The sequence below is a fragment of the Gekko japonicus genome, unplaced genomic scaffold (assembly GCF_001447785.1).
Source record: "Gekko japonicus isolate JY-2015 unplaced genomic scaffold, Gekko_japonicus_V1.1 scaffold198, whole genome shotgun sequence".
In the NCBI taxonomy this organism is placed as follows: domain Eukaryota; kingdom Metazoa; phylum Chordata; class Lepidosauria; order Squamata; family Gekkonidae; genus Gekko; species Gekko japonicus.
The window spans coordinates 78,160-97,573 of NW_015161409.1; the positions used below are offsets into that span (position 1 = coordinate 78,160).

The window sequence follows — 19,414 nt, forward strand, 5'->3', positions numbered from 1 at the left end:
TAAGATCACCCCCCCCCCCCCCCCCGGCATCTCATATAATTACTATTACAGGTTCCTTTTCGTGTTGTGTGCTGTGATTAAAATCCTAGTAGTGACTAATGTCTTGATTCAAGATGGGCTCAGTCTGGGTGCAAGTCTTACATCGCTATTTATTTATTAGACTTATATCCTGCCCTTCCACATGGGCTCAGGGCGGCTAACAAGGCGAATGCCATACATAACAATACAACGTTCCAGGGGGCACTATTGTCTCTTCTTGTCGATCATCTGCTCACATAAATAGTTAATGTTAATATGTTCATATTCTGGTTTTTTTTTTTCTTTAAAATGTCCAGAATGGCTTTCAATATTATGTCTGCATTTGCACTGTGCATATACAAGAAGGTAGTGTGCAAACCAGCCTTCCCCTCTGAGAGCCAGTTTGGCGTAGTGGTTAAGAGCGCGGACTCTAATCTGGGAAAACCGGGTTTGATGCCCCACTCCTCCACATGCAGCTGCTGGGTGACCTTGGGTCAGTCATAAGGTTTTTCAGAGCTGTTCTCTCAAGAGCAGTTCTCGAAAGAGCTCTCTCAGCCCCACCTACATCACAGAGTGTCTGTTGTGGGAAAGGAGATTGTAAGCTACTCTGAGACTCCGAGTGGATGGCAGGGTATAAATCCAATCTCCTTCTCCTCCTCCTCGTTTAAAGGCCTTTGTTGGCTTTATGCAACATGGAAGATGGTGCAGTCTGACTGCTTCCTGTGTTGCTGTGGAGTAGCATGAAAACCATGGGCTCTGTGGACAGTGGAGCGTGCTGGTGTGGGGAAATGAGTTGTACTGGACACTGTCTGGCTCTTATAATAAATGGAGTGTCTTTCTGAACATCCACAGGAATGAAAAGATAGTACAGGGGAAACAAAAAAAAAAGTGTGTGGCATTCTAACAGTGTAGCTTGACAATTGAACCAGTTATCGGGAGGGAGGGAGGATGTGGACTCTCCCTTGCTGGACATGTCAGGAGAAGGCTTGGCAGTCATCTGTCCAAGATCTAGCTTTGCTGTGTGGACAGTGGAGCGTGCTGGTGTGGGGAAATGAGTTGTACTGGACACTGTCTGGCTCTTATAATAAATGGAGTGTCTTTCTGAACATCCACAGGAATGAAAAGATAGTACAGGGGAAACAAAAAAAAAAGTGTGTGGCATTCTAACAGTGTAGCTTGACAATTGAACCAGTTATCGGGAGGGAGGATGTGGACTCTCTCTTGCTGGACATGTCAGGAAAAGGCTTTGGCAGTCATCTGTCCAAGATCTAGCTTTCAGTTTCCTGCATTGAGTAGTAGGGGTTGGACTAGGTGGCCTTTAAGACACTTTCTAACTCTCATGATGATATCAACGTCTGCCCTCCTAATTATGTTTTTCTAGTTAAGCAATAGTTTGTTACCATCAAAATTCTGGAGTGGTAACTTGCCCAAGGTTGTAATGCAGGGAGTGGCAGTATTTTTTAAAAAGGAGGATCCTGTTTCTCCTTCTGAAATTGGTATATGTTCCCCACACTGAGTTTGTAAGCTCCAGCGGTGTTCAGGCTGTAATTTAGACTGATAAGCTCCAGGGTTGCCTTGATGGGCTTGCACCTGGTACTTAGTTTCCTGGGTCAGCATCTGATTGCCACCTGCCTGCTGTCAACTTGCCTCAATTTACTGACTTGGATTTCTGTACCCACCCTAGGATTTAGGCCAAGTTACGACACGTTAGGATTCAATCGCATAAAAAGCCAACTGTCAAAATATAAAGAGATGTAAAAAGAGATTAAAATCCCCAACCACTCCTGCAACTTCCTTAACCACAATCACAGGCAGCTGTTGAGAAGAAGACCTTCCAAGAATGGGGCTGGGTTTTTGGCAAGTGCCAGATGGGAAGGAAGTGCAGGATTGCAGTGGCAACAACCGCTAAGGACATTTCTGCATGAAATCCTATTGTTGCTCAGGCTCAGTGGCAGGATCAGGAGCACCCGTGTGCTGAAAACCTAGAAGGTTATAGTGAGTGAATAAAGATGGGAGGAACAGTGGTGGGAGTGTGGAAGGGGGGGCACCGTGTAGTGTGATTAACCGTTCCCAGTCTGTCAGAATGGACAGCCTTATGCAGTCCGACAGGCTTGAATCTACAAAGGGATGCTCATATCTCACATCATTACTGTCTTTTTTGGGGGGTGAGTATTGTGTGTGTGTGTGTGTGTGTATGCCACTGCCAAGTCAGCCTTCTAACATCTTCGGCTGGCCTGGCAGTTGGTCCCCTTCCTTGACCGCAATGACCTGGCCACAGTGATCCGCGCGACGGTCACCTCGAGGTTAGACTACTGTAACGCTTTCTACATGGGGCTACCTTTGTCGCAAATCCGGAAGTGGCAGCTAGTGCAGAATGCGGCAGCCAGGCTGCTGATGGGCCTCGCTAGGCGGGAGCATATCCGGCCTGTGTTGAAAGCGCTGCACTGGCTGCCAATAGCGTACCGGATTCGCTTCATAGTGCTGGTTCTTACCTTTAAAGCTCTATATGGCCAGGGTCTGACATACCTAAGGGACTGCCTTTCCCCATATGTTTTCCCAAGGGCACTATGGTCGGGGACGCACCATCTCCTGGTGATGCCAGCCCCCCAAAATGCCAGATGTGCTGTAACCAGGGCCAGGGCTTTTTCAGTGGCGGCTCCTACCTGGTGGAATAAGCTCCCAGAGGAGATCCGGGCCCTGCGGGACCTTGTGTAGTCCCGCAGGGCCTGTAAGACGGAGCTCTTCCACCAGGCTTTTGAGTAGGAGCCACCACTACTGTACCACCACTACTGCATCATCATCATCGCACCATTGTTGCCGCACCACCACCAAATGGGTTAGGTAACATCGGGGCGTATGGTGGCCCTGTGACAAGTTATTTTAAAATATTGCGTGGAACCCATACCATTGAATTGAGACTGATATTCCCAGGGGGCCACGGAACTGGGACTACCATCCCCAGGATACCATCTTGTGATTGAAGATCTTTTTGTAACATTTGGAGCACTTTATGTTGTTGTAAATGTTGGTTTTATCTTGTTTACTGGCATGTGTTGCCCTATTTGTGAGCCGCCCTGAGCCCGCTTGCGGGGAGGGCAGGCTATAAATTTGAATAAATAAATAATAAATAATAATAATAATAAATGCCTGGAAGTCATGGTTGACTTCTGGCGACCCCTAGTGGGGCTTGGACATTTCAGAGAGGTGGCTTTGATATTGCCTGCCTCTGCGTCCCTCAGCCCTGGTATTCCCTGGAGGTCTCCCTTCCAAGTACTTGCCTGGGTCAGTCCTGCTTAGCTTCCGAGATCTGATGAGATCAGGCTTGCCTGAGCTATCCAGGTCAGGGCCACACATCATTACTGTCTTGTCTCCTATCCTGGCACTGATTTTTTACACTGAAGACTAAATCCTTGGCCAGCACCTATACCTCGATGCTGTTCTATCTGGGTAGAAAGGTGGCATGGAGATATTTTAAATAAATAAATATCTCAGATTTGCTGCTGTTTTTTGTCTTGTCTTGAGGAGGCAGAATGGACAGTAATAGTTAAGTGGAGAATCACATTCATAATGCTTCTCTGTATTTGAGACAGGGAAACTCTGCAAGCAGAAAACTTAACACTGTAGGGAGCAGTTTGGACAGTTATTAAGGTTGATAGCTGGTGGTACCATAGGGGTCAAGAAGATGAGCTGTCGTCTGAGAGGTTTTTAGTTCAAATCTCACTGTGATGAGCTCATTTGGTGACCTTAAGTAAGCCGTTCTCTCCAACTTAGCCCCTGCATTGTAAGGATGACACTGGCCTACATTACAGGGCTACTGCAAGAATTTCAGCAAGGTGCTGTAAGTAAAAACAAAGAGTGTTGTGTAAATTCTTAATTATTGAATTGAGGGGGGGATGTTTCATTGTGAAAGCATGTGGAGTAGGCTAACTGCAATGTTGGAGTAAGATCTGGAGATCTGGGTTCAAGCATCCAATCTGCCACAAAGCTTGCCTGGTGGCTTTGGGCCAGCTACTCTCTGGCAATTTAACCTACCTCACAGGGTTGTTGTGAAGATAACACGGGGAAGGGAGAACTATGTGCACTGCTATGAGTTCCCTGGAGGAAGGGCAGGATAAAAATTTTAGGAGATGTTGTTATGGATTATAGGGAGAGCATTAAAAATAGCATCCCTCCACCTGCTGTCTAACGTGGTACAGCCCATTCTACCATTTTGAGATGCCTAACTCCCCATTCTGCTAAAGATGCACTGTGGGTTTCCCATACGTATGCAGCACAAGAAGGCAATGATTCAAAGTATACATTGTTCCTACCCTTCAAAAAAATTTTAAAATATGGGAGAGAGGAAAATTACCAGACCTCTGTAGAGTCCACTCCTCCTTCGGTTCAGTTACACCTGGCTTCTAGCAGCTGTATTGGCTTCTAGTCTGGTTCCATTGGCATCCATTATAAGGTTTGGGCCGCATATTTGAAGGATTGTCTCTTCCTTTATGAAAGATACATTTGGCATTGTGCCTTTGCATCCTGGCTCCTTTCCACCTTCTGACTGGGATAGAAGTCTCTTGAAATATCTGTCCTTACTTGTATCTGATGAAGGGAGCTCTGACTCTTTTGAAAGCTTCCACCTTGAAAATCTTGTTGGTCTCTAAGTTTCTGCTGGACTCGGATTTAGCTGTTCTACTCCAGGCCAGCATGGATACCCTCTGAAACTACCTTCTTGTGTTTGGACTGTGTCCCTCCTGCCGGCTCATTGTTTTCTGTGCTCTCAGAGAGGTTTGCTGTATGCCACGGCATTTTCAGTTGTTGGTTAGCGGTGAGTCTGTCCTATCACTGTTTGCTTGCAGAAGAGCAAGTAAAACCAATCAACTTTAATGTTGATTTTGCTGTTCTTTTGTACTTTATAGATTGGGCTATTGATGGTTGTTTTTTTTTAGAACTGTCGGGGAGGTGTTTTAATTGTCATATCTGTGCATAAGAACACTTAGTTATTACTGTGTTAGACCGACTATTGGGGAAAGGTGCTACACAACTAAATAGAATGTGAGTCTCTTCTGAGCATGCCTCCCAAGTAGAAGGAAGTCAGCTTAGAACAGTGACACACACACACACACACGTGTCAGGCAGCCTCCTCAATGATAGGTGGAACTTCCATATCCAGCCCCATAGCCAGGATATTCGCTGGGAGGGGGCTTTTGACTTTTGGGGGGGTGTTGTGGCCCCCCATGGTGATGTCACTAGTGGCATGACCACAAGTTACTCTCCACCCCCTCTCCATTCGCTCAAGCTTTTCTCCTGCCTCCCCCATCTTCACCAGCCAGCAAGATGGGCCGTCAGCTCACCAAGGCTCTTGGAGAGCCGACAGCCCGCTTCACTAGCTGGTGAAGACGGTGGTGGTGGGGGAAACTTTAGCTGTGGTGGAGCTCCGCCCTAATTGCATGGGGGGGGACGGACCCTCAACCCCACCACGTAGAAGGAAGTCAGCTTAGAACAGTGACACACACACACACACACGTGTCAGGCAGCCTCCTCAATGATAGGTGGAACTTCCATATCCAGCCCCATACACACACACACACACACACACACGTCAGGCAGCCTCCTCAATGATAGGCGGAACTTCCATATCCAGCCCCGTAGCCAGGATATTCGCTGGGAGGGGGCTTTTGACTTTTTTTGGGGGGGTGTTATGCCCCCCCATGGTGATGTCACTAGTGACATTACCACAAGTTACTCTCCACCCCCTCTCCATTCGCTCAAGCTTTTCTCCTGCCTCCCCCATCTTCACCAGCCAGCAAGATGGGCCGTCAGCTCACCAAGGCTCTTGGAGAGCCGACAGCCCGCTTCACTGGCTGGTGAAGACGGTGGTGGTAGTGGAAACTTTAGCTGGGGTGGGGCTCCACCCTAATTGCATGGGGGGGGGACCCTCAACCCCACCCCTGGATACGGCCATGTCCATGTCTTTCCATTGTGACTGACTGAATGATGTGATTGTAATATGACACAGAGGTGGCTGAATTACCCCACTTGTTCTGGAAGCTGATTTGAAGAGAGTAAATCTAGAACAAGCATTCATGCAGAGAGGCAGTGTGCATAATCCTCTGTAGGTAGATGAGCTGGACTCAGAGGGGGCTTTGGTTAATTTCATGCCGTGTGGTATTGTGTAAGTAATAGTGCCAGAGCTCTTCTAAGGCCTTGAGCTTAGACAAGTGTAACTTTGCTTGGAATGGCACTGGCAGTTTATTAGGCCTTTAACTCTCAAAGATTGTGGAATGTGCATCTGTGACGTGTCTCCTGTGTGGCCAGTCAGAAGCCTTTTTCCTAGCTGGCTCCGGCAACGAGCTTATGAAATGTCTTATGGAGGTGGAATTCGAAATGAAAGGCAAGCATTGTTGAGTTGGGCATGTGTGTGATGCCTGTTGTTTTCACTGTTGTCTTAAAAAGCATTCTTTGTTCTTCTGTATAAATGACAGTATGTGTCACTCTAATATAAGAAGTATTGCTGATTTGGATTTTAAAGTTGCCTGGGTTTTAATAAAGTAATTAATGTTTTCAAAACTGTTGTGCTGTATGTCAAAGCACTCACGCCACTCTGTTAAAAATGCTTGAAAGGGGGTGTAGAGAATCTACTGGCTGCATGAGTGGTTACAGGTAATATTGTATGTGAGATTACAGTGAATTTGAAGAGAAGGGAGTGTGTGTGTGTATTGAATACCAATAGCTGGCATTAGATTTGTTTTTCTTTTAAGAATTCCTCTGCAGTTGTATTTGTTCAGCAAATAGCATCTTTCAGAACTTCCTCTATGCTGAATCCCCATTTTAAAAGATATGCTATAGCAGTAAGGTCAGCATTTGTCTGATATATAACCCTAAATACATTTGCTTGGAAATGCATCCAAGTGAGTTGTGTGTATTCTTCCAAGTAAATATCCTCCTTGGGATGGCAGCCTAAGAGGATGTCAACTGTACTCCTTAAACAGCATCCTCAGGAGTTGTTCAAACAGTGGAACTGTTCTTTTGAGTATCGAGTAGACTGTACTTCAAGATGGGAGTGCCAAACTGTGTGAGATCTCTCATCATTTATTCATTTGGAACATTTTTATTCCACCTTCCCATACAACTTAAAAGAGTCCTCAATATCATGTTGACATTGTGTGCTTCCAGCTGGCCATCACATACCATGAGGGCCAGTGTGCTTTAAAAGTTCAAAATAACATGAAGGAATCAATGCATATATGTTTTAGAAAAATGCTGACTAGACAAAGTTTTGGTACTGGTAGAAACCAGGTTTTACAAGTTTTTGCAAAACAGAAGTGGTGGATCATGCCTGAGTTGTTGGTGCTTTTCTTCTGGAGTAAGCAGACTCTTTTTCCAACACCCCCCCCCCCCCGGGCTGGTGAACAGGATTGGAAAGGAAAGCAAGTAAAGTCTGCTCTGGAGTCACAACAGAAGTGGAACTTCATGGGTTTCCAAGGCCTTTCTCTGCATAGCAGCTCCAGTCTTCCTTGGTGGTCTCCCATCTAAGTACCAGTCATGCCTAGCTTTCAAGTTCTGACAAGATCAGGCTAGTCTGGGCTATTAAGGCTGCTACAGGAAGAGAAGGTGGACCAATGAAATTCAAGTAAGAACGTGATTGCTGGCAGGGGAGTATGTTTGGCTCTGCCTTTGAGAATGCATAGGATAAAGTTGGCTTTTCAAAGTAAATGCTCCTCATTGCTCAAGTTCCCATTTTGTATGTGGCAAATCCTCTTTGCCCTCAGCAACCCCTAGGCCACTGCACTGCTGATTCAACAAGACATAAATGGTCACAGTAGGCTCGATTTGTTAAATTCCTTCTCTGAAACCTGCTTATTTCCAGGAGCACAGGCATTACCAGGTCAACAGATCTCTAGGAACTATAGCACACGGCTAGTGCAGGAAGCTGCTAAATTCATACTGTTAAATTCATTTTTAATTTTTTCCCCACATCCTTTCCTTCAGTGAAAAGCAGCTACATTATTTAAGCCAATGTTCCTTCCCCAAAGTGCATTTCTGAGAGATTATTGCATGCCTTAGGTGCACCAAAAAGCTGAAGGCAGTATTTCTTTAAGCATTCAAGAGCTGCAATTTCCTCTGTGGTGCATTGCCCAGAACGTCTAATTTGATATGAAATGGACATTTTTATAAAGATAGCAGCAAAACAGCCCTGTTGTTGCATTTATCATGAAATTATTATGGGGGGGGAGTTATTTAAAAACCTTGAAAACACACACACACACACAGAGTTTTATTAGGAAAGTACATCCATAATTCAAGACGGCAGTTCTAGATGGAAATGCAGTTGTTGAAATAATACATGTCAGATAATCCAGTGCTGGCTTTTGGCCTATTAATGTCTCCCAGCCTCAGTCTTTGGTTTCTTGGATTTGGTGTGCCAGTAAGATTAGTTTTTATGGCAGCTGTGATAGAGTCAATTCCATTAGGACAATGAGGAGCCACAAAACTGCTACTCTTTTAAAATCTCGGGAGGGTGAATAAGCTTCACTGGTGGATTCATGTTCTCATGGCAACCTTTTTAATGTGCTCCCATCACCAGATGCATGGCCAAAGTCTTCACAGCTGAATGCCTGAAGTCAATGGGAGACCAAAATGGTTAGCCTCTCTGAATTATCCATCTGCCTTCTCTGTTTTTATGATACGATGTATATTTCAGTTTTACAAGCACCGACGTGAGAACATTTTGGATGCTGTTTGCAAAATGAGTCAATAGGTGCAGAAAGGCTTTGCTTGTCTGAATGAGTGGTTTGCAAGACACTATCTGCTACATTCAAATAATCAGAAGTTCACATACACAAAAAGCGTTCCTTGGTTTTGTGGCAACGAGATGCTGGATGGAAGGAAGGGAGCATGAATTAAAAAGGAGGCATGGTTTCTGATAAGTTTTCTCTTTGGTTTTGTGCCTTAGTGCTGAGCTCTAGATTAACACCTATCAGCAGGACTGAACTCTGTATCGATTAGCGTGGGGGTTGTTTCATGCTTTTAGGCTTTCAGTTACCCTGTGTGCCCCGCTGGTGTGTTGCAGTAGTTAGAATGTCTGACTACAACCTGGGACAACTTTGTTTTAATCCCCCGCTCTGCCAAGGAAGCTCACTGGGTGACCCCCATCAGAATCTCTCAGGCTAATCTACCCTCACAAGGTGGTTGCTGTGAGGATGGAGTGGTGGTGAGAAGATATCAAAAACTGCTCTGGGTCCTGATCATAGAGAAAAACCAGATGTAAATTAAAAAGTAGACGTAATAAAATAATCACACAAAGGCTGTGGTCACACGTGCAGTTTGTGGCGATATAGTGGCATTAAAAGGTAAAGGTAAAGGTTCCCTTGCTCGAAAGCCAGTCGAATCCGACTCTAGGGTTGCGGTGCTCATCTCCGTTTCAAAGCCGAAGAGCCAGCGCTGTCCGAAGACGTTTCCGTGGTCATGTGGCCGGCATGACTAAACACCAAGTCGCACGGAACGCTGTTACCTTCCCACCGAAGTGGTACCTATTTATCTACTTGCAATTTCTTGCTTTCGAACTGCTAGGTTGGCAGGAATAGTGGCATTACCTGAGCTGAATAAATGGGCCCTTCCAGAGGAGGACATCTGCCTCCCATGGCACAGTCGTCAGCAGACTGTGCTGTTCCACAATGGAAGCAGAATAAACAGTATTAATTGATTGTTTGCGGTTCCCTCTGGGTTTTCTGACATCTGAACCCTCCTGCAGTGAAAGGAACCCAGAAGGGACGTCTGAAATTTTAGATCCGTTTCCACCACTGTTGTTGGTTTTTGTTTTTTTTTGTTGCTGAGCCAGTTTGGTGTAGTGGTTAAGTGCGTGGACTCTAATGTGGGAGAATCAGGTTTGATTCTCCATGCCCCCACTTGCAGCTGCTGGATGACCATAGTTCTGTCAGCTGTTCTGTCAAAGACAGTTCCGGAAAGAACTTTTTCATCCCCACCTACCTCACGGGGGAAGGGAAAGGAGATTGTAAGCTGCTCTGAGACTCCAAGTGAAGGCCAGGGTGTAAATCCAATCTCCTTCTCCTTCTTGCATCCACCTGCATTTAAACAAAACCCACCCTTACAGCTCGTCCTATGGTTGAAAACTTCAGTGCAGCGCTAATGTGGATGCTCCCCCACAGGACGGCCACAGAGGTAACCCACCACAGATTGTGCAGTCTGGATGAAATGCTCAGCTACACTTTAAGCCGGTACAATTTGAGGAGAGCCACCATACTGTGCCAAGCCACCAGTGTAACTGCAGCCAAACTTTAAATCTGAATAAATGAAATCTGCAACTCCTGGAGTTGGAATACTTTGTATTTCTTAAACCGCATTTGGAATTTGTTTTTGGAAGCAGGAGGAAAAGTGGCAGAGACTTATTCCTTTTTAATATATTAATGATGATCTGGTTTGTGGATGATGATCTAGGGGTGAAAGAGACTGGCTTGCCCCAAACTGCTCAAGTCCATGTCAGGAATAGGGTTTGAGATGTGGTGACCAAGCTGTGTACTAGTAGTGTGCTTAAACAGCTGAAGAGAGAGGTGATGTGAATGAAGGCTGCCATTCTGTCTGCTATAATTGTAGAAGTATGGGGATTCTAATTGATGTGCTCATGTGTATATGAGGAAAGGCTCTTTGGATGTGTTCAGAGACACTTTTCTAGTGATTAGCTCTGGTATTCAAAACAGATTCGGCAGTAGATGGAGGGATAACATAGAGTAAGCTATTAGGAGAACTTGACAAAGCTGTGAAAAAAGGCATCCTATGAATGAGTTCTGTATGCTCAAGATCATTTCTGTTGTGAAAAGTACTTTCTTCTGCTGCTAGCACTTCTATTTCTGCAGAGGCTCACTGAAAACCATTGATTTTGCACAAATGAAAGTTTTAGCAGTCTCTGCTGCAGAAAGTGTTCTATCTAGCATCCGTGAAACTTGTTCATAGGATCAAAGCCCATGGGGCCTTGTGGTTATACATCGTATTACTTGACCAGTTTGCATTCGTTTTGGGTGGACATTTTGTTTGGCCCTGAGAACCACATCAGTAGTGCAAAGTTTTCACTAGAATCCCATGCTAGGGTGTCTGAAAGGTTACCTCTGCTGGTGTAATGCTGGACCACATTTCCTTGGTAGTAAATGCTTGTCCCAAGCCATTATGCAAATTAAGCAAAGTTGTATTTTGCTGCAAAGTTTTTCATGGAGGAACAAAGTCATTAAGGGTCCATCTTCAACAACTGGAAATCTTATTCAGGCACTCCTCTGGATTCTGAGACATGAGCAAGGAATGACCACAAGTTTTCCCTTTGCAACCACAAGGGCTAGTAACTTATTATTTTTTTTTAATGATGCTGAGAATCAAAGACAGCTAGGTTGTGTGTCTGACACTATATTGAGTCCTTCCTGTAATCTACCTTGCTGTATGCTAGCTTCTACAATTAATTTTTTTTCTGGAAATTGCAAAAGGTTTCTTTACCTGATGAAGTTTAATACTGAACTTGAAACTTTGCATCCGCAGCTATATTTATAAAAAATGTTTGAGCATGTGCCCTCTATTCAGCCTAACAGCTCCTGTTATTTTCAAGGGACAGTCAATGGTAAGCCCACTCAGGGCTAACAGGGCCAATAGTCCAGTGAGTACATATGTGGAGATGGTTGCATGTAGTCCTCAGTTACTTCTATGGAACTACAGATCCCAGTAGGCAAAACTCCCAGTGGGATTTTCCTGCTTAAAATAATCTTTGGATAAACCCAACCAACCTTATCATGTCTGTTCATCTTCATGCAAGTCAGTAATTCAAAAACCTGGCTGCAGTCCTGCATTTCTATATCCAAATACTTTTTTGTGTGTGCTCCTCTGCTGCACCAAATTTCAAGCTCAATAGTAGGTCTTCCTTTTCTCACTGTAAGTCCCAACCCTAGCAGTGCAGTTCTGTGCAGAATTACTCCAGTCCAAGCCCATCAAGGGGTGGTTTTAGAAGACATTTGCATAATATAGGTAAACGAGACAGGGACCAATGAGACGTGTCAGGGAGGAGAATTTCCTTCCCTCTCTCGTGAGCTGATCCTGAACTATCTCTGCATAGGATTTATTTCACTGGGTTTAGACCATTGTAAGTGCACTGTAAGTAATCTAAAAATAGCATGCTTGATTTTAAACTCTTTAAGTTTCTGTGAGTTGCGCTTCAAGGGGGAGAATGACACAATATGCGTAATGATATTTTACATTGTTTTCAAGACGGCACTAACTTTGAACAAATAATGGAACCTGTCCACAGTAAGTCTCCCCTGGAATTGTGAGGATGAAAACAATGGAGACAACACAGAGACCCAAACGAAGAGCAGTGCAAGGTTGTAAATAGCTGCTTGCCTGGTAGCTGGTGTTGAGTAACAGTGTCTCTGGGCAACTAGGAAATGGGTGAGGAGGATAGACTGCTGTCTACCAAGCAGCCCTTTACCATGATTTTCATGTAGCTGTATGGCAGATCGGTCAGTTGCATTGTCCTTTAGAGTGGTGAGAAGAGCCTCGGCAATCACCCTCCATCCTTGGGGCTTGAAAGCTTAAATTTTCTTCAGCATTTGGGACCAGTGTATCTCTGGGACCGCCTCTCCTTATATACCTCCCCCCCCCCCCAAAGAGGGTTACGCTCTGTGAATAATAACCTCCTTGAGATCCCTGGCCCAAAGGATATCCAGCTGTCCTCAACCAGAGCCAGGGCTTTTTCAGCCCTGATGCCAGCCTGGTGACACTCTCTGCCTAATGACATCCGGGCCCTGCGGGACTTAATGCAGTTCCACAGGGCCTGTAAGACAGAGCTGTTCCGCCAGGCCTTTGGTTGCGGACAGCAACGGTTTACCATCAAGCGACAGTCTGTCATCAAGCTTGGCCTCCCATCTCCTCCCCCCCCCGAGTAGGATATGGAATATTAAATGCCATCTGATGAATTGATTGCTTGTTTTTTTGTTTTAAATTTTGTATATGTATGTATTATTACAGTATTCATCAGAACGTATTTATAACTTGTTGTCAACTACCCTGAGCCCCAACCTGGGGGAGGGCGGTATACCAATCAAATAATAAATAAAAGAAAGAAATATGGTTGTCTTACCCACTGAAACTTCATGAAAGTTGGGTAGGAAAGGTGCTTTTAGGAGATATTTGCATAATAATACAGGTAAACAAGACAGGGACCAATGAGATGTGTTGGGGAGGAGAGTTTCCTTCCTCTCTCAGCTTCATTTCCCACTTGCCTCTCCTCTCCCCCCTCCCACTGATCATCTTTCTGTTTTTTTGTGGAGTAAGTGACCACAGAAGCCTTTCAAGTCTATCTCAGTGACAATCTGGATTGTATAAGCAGCTGTAGGCAACATACCTATATTGCCTGTGGTTTCCCAAGCAATGTAAAATGGATACTAAGTTCTTATGTGGCAGTCTCATGAAATTTTGTTCCAGCTATTTTATGTTTATTTTATTTACTTCATTTATGCCCTGCCTTTCTACCCATTGGGGGACCCCAGGCAACTTACATCATTCTCCTCTCCTCCTCACAACATCCCTGTGAGGTTAGTTAGGTGGAGAGTATGTGTTTATTCCCCCCTTTTCTTACTATGATTCCCCCCCCCCTGCAAACCTGAAACATCCATTGCAGAAACATCTATTCAGTCTGTACCTGGCCTGATTTGAGCAGATTTTTTTGGTCTGCAGTCTGGAGCCATCTCCAGAATTAGGTGTGGGGAAATAAACATTTTTTACAGGCTAGTTATGTCAGGCAGGTTGGAGCAGATATAAAGGGAGAGATTTAATAACACATATTTTCTATAATTAATGTTAGAAGGCAGAGTGAAACAAATGGATAAATGACCACGTCTCATCTTGAGAGAAAACACGGTCAAGGAGTTTGAAACATTCCATTGCTGAGATTATCAGGGAGTTGTTAATCCACTTCATAGTCACTTGTTGCCTTGGAGACAAATGTAATCAAAGGGCTTTTTTCCTCCTGGCTTTTGATTAGAGACGCTATTGACTTCTGGCTTTAGAGAGTTGGTGGAGTAGCATGCCAAATGTCGGAAGATGGAAATTAATCTCTAAGTGATTGGTGTGAATTCTATTGATTTGGAAGAGTCAAGCAAGAAGCTCTTCACACCTTTTCACACCAGCTTTTTTAAAAAACCCTTTAGATTTTTTTGACTCAAATGTAGTAATTCTGCAATATGGATACGTCAGCCTGGAACTTTATTCTGGATATTCTATGTGTCTTTTATGAGGAAGTCCATGATTAGGAGAATTGCTCTTTTGTTTTGTTAAAGTAGGAAGTTTTCACATGATCTACCTTTTGTGATGAGTGCACATTTTCTCCTACCTGTGAGCAGTGCTGAAAATGATTCAACGAACACTCAGCTCTTTTTGAAAGTGTTCTCAATAACAGGATTCAATAACGTGTGAGTTAGTATGAAAAGTATTCATGATAATTACAAAGAGGAACATGTTGAGTCATTTCAGGCATAGTTGATGTTTGGGTGAAAAGGTGCTCTTACTCTAATTTATATTACAATATCTGTAAGAATAATTTTAGGTTTCAGGTTGACGATAAAGAAATTGTTCCAAATTTTCTATTCCGTGGCTAAGTCATCAATCAAAGGGAAAACTACAACCAAGGAATCAGAAGGAGGTTGAGATTGGGAAGGACCTTTCTTCGTTCCAAGTTCCTTAAGTGTAAGGATGTGTTGCTAGTGACCAAGATCAAGATAGTTCATGCCATAGTGTTTCCCATTGTTATGTATGGGTATAAAAGCGGGACAATGAAGAAAGCTGACAGGAAGTTATCTGATTCCTTTGAAATGTGGTGTTGGAAGAGAGTTTCAAGGATAACATGGACCCCTAAAAGTGGATTCTAGATAAAATCAAGCCTGAATTCCCCATAGAAGCTAAAGTGACTAAACTGAAGCTATTGTACTTGGTCGCATCGTGAGAAGATAAGAGTTGCTGGAAAAGACAATACTGCTAGGAGAAGCTGAAGGCATCAGGAGAAGAGGAAGACACAGTGTGAGATGGATTGACCCAATAAAGGAAGCCATGGCTTTCAGTTTGCAAGACCCGAGCAAGGCTATTAATGATAGGACATTTCGGAGGTCATTAATTCATATGGTTGTTATAAGTCAGAAGCAACTTAATGGCACGTAACACACAGCATTTACTGGATATGGCCAAAGGTTATTACAATCAATCTCATAGAGGGGTAAGAATACTTTTGATCTGATAATAAACTCTGATCAAGGATCTACTTTAGGGGCCCCAACACACTAGCCGATGTTTTAGAAGTAGTTTGCCATGCATGGTGGGATGGAGAGGGTTATTGTTCAAGTAAAAAGGGAAGTTGGAAGTCCTGGTGAGCCCTCAGAACATGTGATCCATAAAGGCTCCTCACTGCGCTTATATAATACTTCCTTCTCTCATGCCAGCATGGGTAATGAAGACCCAAGAAACTCCAGGTATTGCTGGGAGGCAGTGGAAAGTGATACCATTCAATCATTGTGTAAAAGTTGGGAGTTGGAAGTAAGCAGTGAAGTGGCTAAATTTGCAGATGATACGAAGTTGTTCAGGGTAGTGAAAATCAGGGAGGATTGTGAGGCACTCCAAAGGGATCTGTCGAGGATGGGCGAGTGGGCATCAACGTGGCAAATGGGGTTCAGTGTGACCATGTGCAAGGTGACGTACATTGGAACCAAAAATCCTAACTTTAAATACATGTTGATGGGGTCTGAACTGGCAGAGACTGACCAAGAGAGAGATCTTGGAGTCGTAGTAGATAACTCAAAGTGTTGAGACAGTGTGTGACTGCAATAAAAAGGAAGGGTATTGAAAACAGATCAGTCAATATCATAATTCCCCTGTATAAATCAATGGTGCGGCCTCATTTGGAATACTGTGTACAGTTCTGGTCACCATACCTTAAAAAGGATATTATAGCTTTGGAAAAAGTGCAGAAAAAGGCAACTAAAATGATAAAAGGGTTGGAACACTTTCCCTATGAAGAAAGGTTAAAATGCTTGGGGCTCTTTAGCTTGGAGAAATGACGACTGAGGGGTGACATGATTGAGGTTTATAAGATTATGCATGGGATAGAGCAGGTAGAGAAAGAAGTACTTTTCTCCCTTTCTCAATGAAATTGCTGAGTGGTCGGGTTAGAACAGATAAAAGGAAGTACTTCTTCACCCAAAGAGTGATTAAAACATGGAATTCACTGCCACAGGAGGTGGTGGCAGTTACAAGCATGGATGGCTTCAAGAAGGAATTAGATAAACATATGGAGCAGAGATCCACCATCAGTGGTTATTAGCCACAAGGTATGGATAGGGACTCTGGGGCAGGTGATGCTCTGTATTCTTGGTGCTTCGGGGGGGTGTCAACTATGGGAGGGCTTCTAGTGTCCTGGCCCCACTGGTGGACCTCTTGATGGCACCTGGTATTTTTGGCCACTGTGTGACAGAGTGTTGGACTGGATGGGCCATTGGCCTGATCCAACATTGGCTTCTCTTATGTTCTTAAAAGCCTGCCATTGTGTGATGACCAGCTGCTTTCTCCAATCCCAGCAGCAGTAATAAGTGCATGGCATGCCTGTGTCTTGTTGAAGGCTGGAGCTGGGGTCACAGCTAGTCTTCCTATCATATTGAGAAGAACCTTTGTGAATTGAACCTAGATGTAATCGTACAGTGTTCTGGTTGGCTACCTTGCTTTTGAGATGTCTGCTTCTTGGCCAGATATAATGCCAGTTCAAGGTAATACAGCCCTCAGCCTCTGTGTTCTGTTGTTAGACCTCCAGGACAACTGGCTGGCCGCCGTGAGACAGGATGCTAGACGAGATGGACTTCTGGTCTGATCCAGCAGAACTCTTCTTCTGTTCTTATGATTCTCTGTGCCTTAGAAGCTTCATATACCAGACCTCCCAGATGAGAACTTTAAACTGAAGTTTTGTTTTCAGCTCTGCTTAGATGTTTTGTTGATTCGGGTGCTGGAAAAGTTGATGGGCTAACTTTTTTGTGTTAGAGTGGCAATAATGTCTGCCGGCTGAAGGCTTAAGACAGTTTTGTTTTTAAAATGGGTTGCGAGGGTGCTTTAAAAAAAAAACCCTCCAATTTTCTTTTACAATAACAAAACAAAATAGCAGTTGTATTCCCTGTCTGAGAGGCTCATTTATCTTCCAAGTTGGCATTGAAGAATAATTATGATCTTTCAGTGTGGGGTGTGTGCGTATGTGAAAGAGATGGAATTTCCACCAAACTACTGAAGCAAGCTTAGTAACAGCTATTTTCACAGATTCCTTACAATATCCAATCTGCCTCAATCCTTTTTAACCATTAAAAGTGAAATACTGTATCACCTAATCTAAACTACATGACAAAGAAATGAGATTTGTTGTTCTCTGTGCGCAAGAAGGCATATTCTCAATCTTCTAAGAAGTTAGAAGTAGACCTACCATGTCACTAACGTTTTTTGGTCTTTTTTTGCCTTCTTTGCAGAGTATTGGGAAGGGGTCTTTATGGTGTATAGACCCAGAATATAGACAAAACCTTATCCAGGCTTTGAAAAAGACTCCCTATCATCCATATGTGTTCAGCACACCTCCAGCGTCTCCTCAGGCATATCAAAGGTAAGAGCATTTGAAAAAACTTTTATTGGGCAGTTCTTTGTATCTCTTTGGAATGATCACTTGGGCAATGGCTCTATAAGCTGACTGGTTTTATGCGATTTAAAGGTATATCAGATTTATACTCAATATGTCAGAGTGTTCATTTCTGTTTAACCATACAAGGTACGCCTTGATGGATGGACACTTGAAGGCCTGTTATCTTGTCAGACCATTGCTCTAACAAGGTCAGTATTGTCCGCTCAGACTGGCAGTGGCTGTCCAGGGTCTCAGGCGGGGTCTTTCACATCACATACTACTTGATCATTGCAACTGGAGATGTCAGCGACTGAACCTGGGACCTTCTGCATGCATAGCTGATGTTTGCCACTGAATCACGGTGCGCGTATAGACACACACACAGACACTCAGTTCACTTAATTCAGCATTGTCGGACTAGGACCTGGGATGACTTGAGTTCCAATCCCTTGCTCAACCATGGAAGCCCACCAGATGACCTCTGGTCCCTCACAGATCTCTCATCCTAAATTACCCTCACAAGGGTGTTGTTGTGAGGATCAAGTGGAGAATAGGGGAACAATGTAAAAAGCCATTTTTGGGTCTCCAGTTGGGGAGAAAAGCAGGATGTAAATCTCTCCCTTATAATAAAAGAGTTTTGGGTGCCAAAGTTCTAAAATGCACTCCTTTAGTGTTAGGCCGAAAAAACTGCCACTCGGAAGACACTGGCTGGGTTCATTGGCTGCTTTGTGCAGTCCCGGCCAGCGTTCCAAGGTCATTTACATATGGAAGCTGATTGGACTACACTCCATTCCACACCTGAAACTCACCCCCCCCCCGCAAGGCAGTTGGAATTTTCAGTTGGAAGAGCAGAATGATGTCAGCTGCTCCCTAGGCAGAGGCTGTGTGTGTGTGTGTGGGGGGGTTTGTAAAACTTAAGACAGGCAGATAGGGTTGCCAACTCCAGGTTGGAAACTTCCAGGATATTTTAGGGATGAAGCCTGCTGAGGGTGGGATTTGAGGAGGAGGAGGAAGAGGGGGACCTCAGACAGATACAATGCCATGCTGCCCACACTCCAGACAAGCTGTTGCCAGTCTCCAGGTGACAGCTGGAGAGATCTTAAAGCTTTGGTGCTACTTCAAAGTTCCCCAGGAGCCCAAAACAGAGAAGTGTTTTGGAAAATCTTGAGGAATTGTTTGGTGCATTTACGATGGGGCTCCTGGGGAACTATTGTTGCCAATCTTGGCCCAGCAGCCATCAAACCATTCTCTTCAACCCCCTGCTGTGCAGCTGACTTCCCCCTAGGGTTGCCAATCTCCAGGTGGGACCTGGAGATCTCCCACTGCTACAATTGATCTCCAGATGACAGAGATCAGTTCCCCTGGAGAAAATGGATGCTTTGGAGGGTAGACCCTATGACATTATACCTGCTGAGTCCTTCCGCCCCCCCCCCGCCCAATGCTGCCCTCTACAGAATCCACCCCCCAAACCTCCAGGTATTTCCCTCCTTAGAGCTGGCAACCCTACATTCCCCTCAGTGCCTGTTGGGAGTGGGTGGTGGGGGAGGGGAAGGGAGTGGGCGACCGGAGGCTTCTGCCTCCGGTCTCCGGTCCTGGAGTGGGGGGGGTGGAAACGGACCCGGCAGCCGGAGGCTTGCACCTCCAGTCGCCGGCCCTGGAGTGAGTGGGGTTGGGTGGGGGGAAACGGACCCTGCGGCTGGATGTCGGCCCTGGAGTGGGTGGGGGTGG

The 19,414-nt window shown here is 44.7% G+C and overlaps 1 protein-coding gene across 2 annotated transcripts in view; it reads left to right on the forward strand.

Moving 5' to 3' along the window:
• Positions 1-19,414, forward strand: part of FOXN3 (forkhead box N3) — a 197,058-nt gene that overhangs the window by 42,240 nt on the left and 135,404 nt on the right. For both annotated transcript variants that reach the window (XM_015426608.1, XM_015426613.1), the window contains exon 3: positions 17,541-17,671. In XM_015426608.1, the coding sequence (XP_015282094.1) occupies positions 17,541-17,671 (131 nt within the window). The remainder of the gene's footprint in view (positions 1-17,540; positions 17,672-19,414) is intronic.